Here is a 10,506-nt window from a genome sequence, read left to right as displayed (position 1 = left end):
TCTTTTCCTTCCCTTAAGACAGGAGGCGCTGGCCTCTAGGCTTGTCACTCTGTCTTAACACAGCCTGTCTGCCTGTGACTGTCTGTTTACCATGACACTCATTTCTGCTGCATTTAAGGGATTTGGGGTCCCTGTGCAGGTAAAGGCAGGATTTCAGTCACACACACACACACACACACACACATGCAGGAGCACTGTGCCCTTTATTGACACAGAACTTTCTAAATAAGAATCCAGGTGTCACACTGGATCCTGTACAAAATACAGTTTCACTGGCCACGGAAAGAAAGCTCCCAACGCCAGCATGACAAGAGAAGATGAACTGTGACAATTTCACATTACTGAAAAAACTGCACTTAAAATCATTGAACCTTGAAAGCAACTTGAACAGAGAAAGGCAAACGAATCTGTGTCTTGGCAAAGGGCGAGACTCCTGAGAAATCCTGGGGAAACTGGAAGCAAAGTACCTGCTTATCCGGCACTTCCACCAAGTCCGGTGGGAATCCCCTTAAGACTCTCCTGACAGCAAGGTCACACGCTGCCCATCCAAACATGACCGTGTGCCGCTGGGCCAGGGAGCCCGGGGGAGTTCCCGGGGCTCAGGCGCTCTGGGGCCGAGGCTCCCGCCCGCTGTTGAGCAGGTCCGTGAGCTCCCCGATGTACTTGATGGTGTACTTGAGCGTCTGGATCTTGGTGAGCGGCTGGCCCCTCTGGCTGTAGACCGGTGGCAGGTAGTTCCGGAGGGTGTGCAGGGCGTCGGCCAAGGTCCGCATCCGGAGCTTCTCCCTCTCGCTGGCCTTCCGTCTCCGCTGCACAGACATCCTGACTTTGGCGCCCTTGTGGGCCTTGGGGCCCCCGGCGCCCTGCAGGTAGGCAGGCTGGAAAGCTAACATGTTGTAGTCCACCTCCACCAGGCCCCCGGCGTCACGGCCTCTGCAGCCATCGCTGCTCTCGGTGCTGGCACCCCCGTGCCCACAGGGCAGCCCAGCCGCAGCGGGACAGGGAGAAGAGGTGTAAGACTCCAGCGAGGGGGCCGGGGAGAGGCTCGGAGTGGGCGAGGCCTGGCTCAGCTCGAAGGGCCCTGCCCTGCTTTTCCAGTCCCAGGCGGCCAGCAGGCCGGGGCTGTCGGAGGAGCCCAAGCCATCCTCCAGGCCCAGGAAGGTCTCGCGCAGGTTGTCCATGCCTGCGAGGCAGCTGCGGAGAGAAGGGCTCCCGGGCAAGTGAGAAAGAAGGTTCTGCACCCGCCCGGCAGAGCTGGCTTTTATGATGCTGGGGGACGAGTGATGAAGTGGGAAAGAGGCCGGAGAGGGAGTTCAAAGGAGAGAGCCAGCGAGGACCAAGATGGAAGATGAACTCCTCAGGTGTCACTTTCTCCTCATTGATAATTAGCATCTTCCAGCTAAAACGGCTCTAAACAAAACGGCCTCCGAGAGAAGAAAAAAGGAATTATCTTGTGGTAACTAAACCAATTAAGGCTGCATAACTAGACTTAGCATTGTCCTGTGGAACTCATTAAAGAGGAGCCAAAGAAAACAAACCTGGGGCAGCCTGCAGCCAGGAGGCAGCGGCCAGGGGCCTGGAGGAGAGTAGCAGAGTGCCCCAGAGGGCCTCCTCCCCCTGCCCCCCTGCCCCCCCACCACACACACACCAAGCCCACCTAGAGGTTCAGAGCCCATGGGTGTACTGTCAGAGAAACAGGTCTAGGGAGGAGGTAACCCCTCTGAGCTTGGATGCCCTCCTATGCCAAATGCAGACAATAAACCCTTACTTCACAAGGCTGTTGGGAGAAGAAGGAGAAGACATGCTGGATGCCAGCTTCCTCCTTTCCTCCCTCTTTAGGCAATTCCCCAGGGTTTTGTAGAGTGCAGAAAGCCTGCAGGCAGAATGCCAAATGCCAGCAGCTCCAGTCAACGCAGAGCCTTAAGGAGCAGGAAATACCCTCCAAGAAGCTTAAAGCCCTTGCTTTCACTGAGCAGGTTGGGATTTGTCCCAGGGAACAGATACCGGGAAAGAGAAAGCTCCTTAAGGCAGGGCAGGGGGTTCGGTTCCTAGGGTACCTGGCAGTCAGCCTTCTGAAGGTGTTTTGTGTTTTGTTTTGTTTTGAAATCTGGCTGCAGAGTCACACCTTGTTTTTGAAATGGATGGGGGAAGTGTGAAATTAACTAGGGAGCCTGCCTGTTTCCCCACCCCAGCTCCAAATGCCCTGGGATGTGTGAGGTGGGATGGTCCTGCTAGTTTGCTTCACTTCCTACATGCTCTGAGAGGCAGACCTGGGTTTCCAAAAAGGGTGTCTCCGAGTCCCCATTTGTCCCATGAGCGTGCCTTTTTCTCCACAGAACTAATTCTACAAGGGAGTATGAGTATCAGAAGCACAGCGAGTTACAGTTCAGAGTAATATCAGCGTGTCCTCTAACGTGGTGAGTTAAGGCCCCTTTGCAGTTATTGAAGAGAAATGTCAATGGTCTAATTAAAACATTGATGGTCTTTTTTAATTAAGTAGGCTCAGGGAAGAAAACGCTCACTCGGGCAATCTGGAGGAATGCTCTTAATTTTGCTACTTATTAAAGGACCCTTAGCCCTATCTGGCAGAATAACATTAATAAAACATAATAAATGTAACAAGTGATTTCCTTTCCTCTTCCCCTCCCCTTTCTTCTCCTTCAGCTCTTACTGGGAAGCCTAGAATCTTCGGCTACTATTTAAAGACATTTACACATCTTCTAATTAACCTTTATTTAAAAAAATAAATAAACCAACATTTTACAGATGAAAGTATTAAGGGTCTATGAGGTTAAAAGACCCAGTTAAGATTTCCCTGGTAGGAAGTGGTCAAGCCAAGGTCCCCGTAAGACCACCTTTTAAAAAAACCTATTTTTTTCTATTTCAGTTGGTTGTGGTAGAGGCAAGTGACCTGAATGTGCTGGGGTAGCCGCTGTCAGTCGGCTTTCAATCCTCATTCTAAACCTTCCAGTTTTCCACATGGTATCACTTCTGCTCTCAGACTCCCTCTCTTTTTCTTTTTCTATAGCTTCTTTCTAAAATTGCTAATTCCTTAAACTGCTACTTTCCGAAATTTCGTTTTCTAAATGAGACAACATCTGCCAAATCCGTGGGAAACTGTCGGCGCTTAATAAGCGCTGGCCTTGCTCTTGTTGCCGGTATCAGAGGCCTTCCTGTGCTCTCACTCCCCTCCGCTGACCTCAGGCAACCAGCATTGCTGGTCCCCCAATCCTGTTTTGAGAATAAGGAAACTGCCTGGGACCCTTGCTTGCCAACGCTCCCTCTCTTTCTCTAGTAAGACACAAACCAGAACCAGAGCTGCATGGACCTGCTTGTCTCCCCGAAGCTCTCTGAGCTCATTCTGTGGACATGGGGTTCAAGACGGCAGAGCGGGGGCCACGGCTCCGGCTGCTGATTAGGCCTGGAGGCCAGGGCTGCTCCAGATAGCACTCCAGGTGTGTAACAGAGATTAACTCCCATAATCCTCACAATAACCCTAGGAAGTAGGAGCTACTATCACCACCAGCCCTGTTGTACTAATAGGAAACTGAGTCAGAGAGTGGTTAAGTAACTCCCGGGAGACCCCACACCTAACGCCTAATGACTGGCAGCCCAGGATTCCAATCTCGGCAGGCTGCCCCGGGCCAGGCTTTAACCCCTGGCTGGAACACCGGAGAACAGTCCGAGGCATTGGCATGATGGTGTCTGTAGTGCTCTTGATGCCTGAGCTCAAGCTATAGCTGCAGCCCAGTTAAACACTGGGAAGACTGATTGATTGGTGCCCATCAGTCACCTGGCCAGTGTGTACAGAGCACCCCAGATTGGCCCGTGTGCAAGCACTGAAGGGGCTAAACGGATGCAGTAGGCTTAGACTTCCCATCCTCATTCCTAAATTAGACGGTGAGACAGATTAGCACCCACGTACTTCTCGGCCACAATTCGTGGACGGGCCTGATTCTGACATTCTGAAGGGAATGCTGTGTGTACAATCCGCAGAGGCACCCCCTGTCTGGGCCATACCCACAGTTACCCCAATAAACTTATTTAGTGCTAAGGGCTTTGTACGATTTATTCCATTGGAATCTTATAAAATTCCTTTAAAGAAAGTACTATTTTTGTTCCCATTTTACATAAGAAAAGAAGGGAGGCTTAGGGAAGTTGAAAAAGTTGTTCACGGTCATGATTAAAAAGTGGAGGAGACACGCTCTAGACCCAGGTGGCCGGACTGGAGGGCCAGGCTCCAGCGTGCGCTTCCACATCATGAGGGAGGCGCAGGGGAGGGGAGGCTTTGAAAGGGCCCTTGTTCGTGTCCTAAGGCTGTTTTACAACTTTGGGTCCGCAGCTCCAGAACAGAAGGCATCTGTCTCCCCGACCACCTTCTAGTGCTTTCCCTGGCCTACGGCCAGGCAACCATCTTGACTAAACAGCAGGTAAGGTTGGCATTTAGACATAGTTTCCTATAATTGAAAATGTTAGAAAAAATCTCATTCTTTCACAAATACAATAATTTTATCTGTTAATGTTAATAAGAACACTTTCCTTTTTTGAGTACTTACAGCACTTCCTCTGTGCTAGGTGCCAGAAACAAGAGCCTTATATACAGGATCTCATGTCATCCTCCATATAATTCGGTATGGTAGGCCTCGTCTTCACCTTACAAGAGAGGAAATGAAACTCAGAAGCTAAGGACCTCGCCTAAGGTCAATGGACACAGCCTCTCCTTAAAGGCCACAGCCTCACCCAACACCTCTGCGGCTGACACGCCCAGAGTCCGCTGCAGTAATGCAGCCACGTCCTGTCCTCACTGCCTCCAGCCCTGAGCTCATCACGCAGACACTCAGTGCAGCCAGGCTTCAGTAGCTGTCTTTGGCCCTTAGGGTCTCCTCCCCGACCTTTGTGTACTCCACGGTCCCTCAGCCTCAGCCACATGACCCCACTGGCATGCCAGCCTCTAGCCTGTCCAGACCCTAGAACTTCCTGCCGGAAAAGATAGAGATGGTGTTTGAACACAGTTAGGACTAAGGTAAAAACCTGCACCCTTTCACGCCATCACACAATCTTGGCACTCAACTAACACACAAGCAAAAAACAGATAATCTTTTTTGGGCAAAGGGAAAGAGAGAGAGAGGGAGAGAGGGAGAAAGGGAGAAAAGGAGAGGGAAAGAGGGAGAGAGGGAGAGGGGGAGAGAGAGAAAAGAAAACTCCTAATTGCAATGTGATATCTTCCTATGTCCTTGAGCTAGTCGAGAGAAATAAAAGTAGCGATTCCCTACTTGGTTACTGTTGAGCCGTGAGAGTTTTAGGCCAGTGTCTGCGCTCCTTTCAAGGTCACTGCCATTACTCTCCCGACTAACCCGGGAAACCGTGAAAGTTTTCGGCTCTCCTGACTTGAGTCTGAGGTTCATTGGAAAGCCAAAGAGTAATATTTCGGTTTTAGTCCTCTTACAAATCCATTGTGAAGCATCATGCAATGAGCGAATAGATGATTTTCACAGGCTAAGTATTCTACCAGGACAAAATACAGACACACACACACACACACACAAAGAAATGAAATAAAGTGGCTTACTTCATAGGAGACACGAGAGACAGAAGATAAATATGCTCAGCTGTAGAAGCTCTTTTGAACAGAAAGAGAAAACCCTGTGGACTTCTCAAGCCATTCCTGAGGAGGATTCCCCGACCTGACATCATGTTTATCTCCATCCCCTTCACTGAGCAACGTGGAGAGGAAGAGCATCCTTCTTGTCCCAAACATCTGTAAGGCTTCCTTTCCCCTCAAACACGCTGACAACCTGAGTCAAGATCCCAACTCGTCCACCTATTCCACAACCAAGCTCTGTGTGCATTTTCTTTGCTGAATGAATGCAGACGGAAACCAAGTCAGCGTGGCTTTCCCTTAAAATCATCCATTTACAGGTAACCACATCCCTGTGGGACCCCTGTGGTTCCTGATGAGAATATAAGCCTCCTTCTATTTGGAAAATGTGACTAAATACCCTGGCCTCTGTGGTTCAGATGGTTGGCGCATCATCCAGTGCACCTAAGGGTAAGCTGAACCCAGTTCAACTCCTGGTCAAGGCACATGGCCGGGATGTGGGCTCCATCCCAAGGTGGGGGAGAGGGGGGGCATGCAGGAGGCAGCTGACCTCATATAGATGTTGCTCTCTCCATAAAAATCAATGAAAATATGTTTCTTTGTGTGGGGGCAGTCATCACATCTGCACAAAATGGGCTGTTCTGTGGACGGCAGGAGGGTGGCAGAGAAGAGAATGCATTGTGGAGGGCAGAGGAGCAAGAGAGCAGAGACCAGGGTGAAAAACAGAGGAAGTGGCAACTCATACTCCCTTGAGAGCAACAGGGCAGGATGTGGGGATGATTCTTCTCACAAGAGAATATGAGCATTTCCTCTTGGTTCAAAAAATCTCATGTCAACACTTAGCCCCAAATAGCCTGGTTTCCCCCCCACAGACTGAGGAGGGGAAGCAGCTCTGAGTGCTTCACCCCTAATCCTTCAGCAACTGGCTAGCAAGATTCAAAAAAAATCTCATGTGTTACATTTACACCTACGCCCCCTTTTAAGTTGGATTCTTTATTACCACTGGTATTGGGGGTGGTGTTTTAATACCCCTGTCAAAAAAGTTGAAAGCAATTTGCACTGAGGCGGTCCTCCAAGGAGCTCCCTCTGTTTTTATCAGCCTGAAAAGCAGAAATGTGCCAAGTTACTTCTTTAGTCCCCTCCAAGGCCAGTAATTAAGATGTGGAAGCTCCTGGTAGTAAAATGAATACTACAAATGTTTTCAGTCAGATATCTGCATAAAAAGGCTGCTTCTTTTCAGAAATGCTGGCCTCTACATTTGGATCATTTTAAATTCAGATCTCCATATTTGTAAGCTAATTAGCACCTAGAAAGCAGATACAAGGCAAAGACCAAACCTGGGAAAATATTTCTCACAAATCTGAGAGTCGAAAGGTTATGGCTATGAAGATCTCACAGGGATAAGAAAAACACGAGCCCAGCACTGGGGAAATGAACAAGGGCATAAATAGACAGCTCACAAAAGAAGTGCAAGTGGTAGTAAATGTAGAAAAAAAACGTCCCATCTCGCTAGTAATCAAAGACATGTAAATGGAAACTACAAGGAGAAGTCATTTTTCACCTCCCAAATTGGCAACGTTGGCAAGAGGGTGAGGAAATGGTCCCTCACACACACTGTTGTGGGTCAACTGGTGAGATTTCTTAAATATTCTAAAGTCTCTAGAATGCATTTTAGATTTAAAAATAGCTTTGACACACGGCCTTTATTCTACAGAACTAGTTAGCGTCAAAATTTATGAACAAAAATATTTGTCATAGTATTATGATAGTAAAAAATTAGAAACAACCTCAAGACTTAACAACAAAGGAACGATGACATAAATTATGTCCCCTCCATGTGATGGAATACTATTAGTCAATGAAAATCATATTTATAGAGAACATATAACATAGGAAATATAATTTAATATGAGAATTTATAAGCAAAATTGCAAACTTAATACTTTGATCCAATTACATTTTTTTTCCATAGAAAAATGATGAAGTATTTTAAAATGGTTGTTTCCAATGGACACAGACACCAGGTGGGTGAAGGCATGATGTGGTCGGGGGGGGGGGGGGTGTAAAGGGGTGATAAGGATACATATGTAATACCTTAATCAATAAAGAAAATTTAAAAGAAATAATGGTTATTTCTGGTAATAGGAATTGAAGGTCACTTTTTTCTTTATTCATCTGACTTTATTTTTGAGGGGTAGTCTGTGTCATGATTAGAAGCATAGGGTTCCTGTTCAAACCTGGATCCCTCTGCTTTCATTAATTACGTGATAGTAAGAAGGTAACTTACTGGTATTTGGGGTGGCATTTTAATACCTGTGTCAAAAAAGTTAAAAGCAATTTGCACTAAGACAGTCCTCCAAGGTGTTTCTCTGTGCCTCAGTTTCTCTATTTATAATATGGGGATAAAAACAGTGCCTACCTGACAGGATTCTTGTGAAGATTCATACATGTAAAGAAATTTCTCGATAACTGTCTTCAGACATAGTAAGCATTCCGTCATTGGTAGCTGCTATTATTCTTTATGGTTGTCAATATTTTCTAAATTTTAAAAAGATAATAATTTAAAATTTTAGAAGCTGTGATTCAGCAAAGCTGACCTGAATAGGTCCATGAATAGAGGAAAAAGACTCAAAAATCACAGTTGCCCTCAAGTTGAATCAAAGCATCTGGGTACTACACTTATTTAAAAATAAAGAAAAGACAAACAAAGATAGGAAATAAAGGAAGAAGGGAGGGAGGGAGGGAAGAAGGGAGGGGAGAAAGGAAGGTGATTGGGGGGAATACTCTTACAAAGATAAGAGGACATTGATAAATAGGACAGGAGGATTACTAAGTCCTTGATAGAGCTCTGCATTTAGCTTGCATGGGGGAGAAAGAAACGGGAAGGAGGTTCAGGGTAGGGCAACAAGAAAGATAAAAGAGAGAAAGTTGTTCCTGGAGAAAGTGCCAGTCTTCTCCGTCACAGTTGGGTCGGGCACAGAGCACTGAGTGACCCTACCTGGCCCTCTGTAGACTGAGCAGTCACCCTCCTTCATGAGCATAGGAAGCCCGTGGATGAGGCTCTTGGCGCAGAGAGTCATCCAGGTCACATGCACAGCATTCCCACCATTCCACGAGGACAAGAACGCCTGGGGAGAGAGGAAAGATTATTTTCAGAAGGATGATTCCTGGGCCCCTCTCCCAGAATCCCGATTTGGTAAAGCTAGGCTGGAGCTGGATCATCTCTTTTTGAAAAAGCAGAGAAGTTGGGAACCGCTGGCTTGGACAGATAAAGACCTGCAGGGGTCCAAAGCTACTGAGCCTGGCACCTGGAAGCCCAGAGCATGTCTGGTACAGGCCCCTTTGTCTTGCCTGTTAAATAGGGATAAACCACAGGACTCAGGGAGCAGGATGATCTCTGTAACTCCTTGACTGTTCCATGCCCCTCAGACCTCTCCTGACAACATCCCTGCCTGTCGTGTAAGGATACTCCCGGTCCGACCCATCACGACCCTCAACTTTATGTGCCCATTCTCTGCCCCATTCCAGGAAGGCTCTGCGCTGTCCCTTGAACACATGTTTTTTTCTTGCCCTTTACCTGGGCTATGTCCCTCACCCAATGTCCCTTCCTCTCCCTTAACCTTCCAGGTCCTACCAGTCCCTAAGTCCAGCCAAGTGTCTTCTCCAGAAACCCTCTGTGCCTCCTCACTCCTGTGACCCCTTACGTGGCCAGTCCACTTCAGACAGTCTATTTCACGGTCCTATATTGGTCAGTAATTTTTTTCACTTGTTAAACGCAGGAACAAGGACCTTAATAAAAACTACTATGGGAGCAGTGCCTTATAGTTTGTAGAAGACTTTCACATCTATTACATCTTGGGAACTTCATAACCCTCTCATGATGTGGATAATGGTGTCATCTCCACTAGAATTGGAAACTAAAGTTCAGAGAGGCATCTTGTGCGTTCTTATGGTAAAACGACCAATAAGGGGCAGAGTTACGAGACTGCACCACTGGTAAAAGGAATAGGGGATCCCCCATGTGAAAACTGGAAATGTGGGGGGTTAATGAATGGCCCTCTTTGTTCTCCAGGCCAGGGGGAGGGTCGAGACACCAGGCTTTAAAGAACAGCTGCACCTCGGGGCTGAGCCTGTGTCATCCCTGGCTCAAATGGTGGGCTCATTATTGCAGCTGTTGCTGGCTTTAGGGAGCCAGACAGCTGTTACCAGGAGATGGATTCAAAGAGAACAGAGGAAATGGAATCCTGCGAAAATAACTGTGCCTGTACGTACGTCCTCCCTTCTTGTAGCTCAAAACGTTCTGAAGATGTAACCTAATTATTCCTTATAGGAAGGGCAGGTTTGGCAAGTACAGGTGAGAAAGCCAGGCAGAGAGAAAGAAGGTAAGTGCCTTAGACGAGCCTTTCCTAGGTATTCCTAAGAACGGGAAGCAGAGTCTTCGAGGGGTCACAATCTTGTCAGTCACCGGCATTCGTGACAGGCACTGTGGGAGGGTGTTCCTGGCAGAGCTGGGGAGCCCTCTGGGTGCCTGTGATACGGAACAGATAATGGGATTGGAGATAAATTCCCTGCTCCCCTCCATTTCCTTCCCATCTCTTCTCCACAATATAAGCTGTGGCCACTTTATGGATCTCAGCATCTTTCTCCCAATATTGTAGGGCCTATGCCTGCCGATGAGCCCTGGTGCTGTTTTCTCTTTTGATCTTCTTCTTGCCCGTCTTACTTGTCACTAAAGCTTCCTGTTTCATCCCCACCCTTCCCCTCCCTCCATCGTTCTCCTTGGGAGACAGGCAGCTCATCCCATTGCTATGCCTTGGTTAGCATATAGGTTTCTGCCTCGGGTGAGTGGTGCCATCCCACTGCCTAACCAAATCCGAATTGTTCTTTCTGGTCTATTCTGATGACCA

The 10,506-nt window shown here is 47.8% G+C and overlaps 1 protein-coding gene across 1 annotated transcript; it reads right to left on the bottom strand.

Annotated features, from left to right (window-relative positions):
- Positions 1-304: 304 nt before the first annotated feature.
- On the bottom strand, positions 305-4,754 carry MSGN1 (mesogenin 1). The gene is made up of 2 exons (XM_079792646.1): positions 4,557-4,754; positions 305-1,424 (listed from the first exon to the last, which is right to left on the bottom strand). Exon 2 carries the CDS (start codon positions 1,179-1,181, stop codon positions 600-602), a length of 582 nt encoding a protein of 193 aa, XP_079648772.1. The 5' UTR covers positions 1,182-1,424; positions 4,557-4,754; the 3' UTR covers positions 305-599.
- Between the last annotated feature and the right edge of the window lie 5,752 nt (positions 4,755-10,506).

The sequence above is a fragment of the Cnephaeus nilssonii genome (genome assembly GCF_951640355.1).
Source record: "Cnephaeus nilssonii genome assembly, chromosome: 15".
In the NCBI taxonomy this organism is placed as follows: domain Eukaryota; kingdom Metazoa; phylum Chordata; class Mammalia; order Chiroptera; family Vespertilionidae; genus Cnephaeus; species Cnephaeus nilssonii.
The sequence above is the reverse complement of the archived record's forward strand: the minus strand, read 5'-3'. Positions and strand labels throughout refer to the sequence as shown.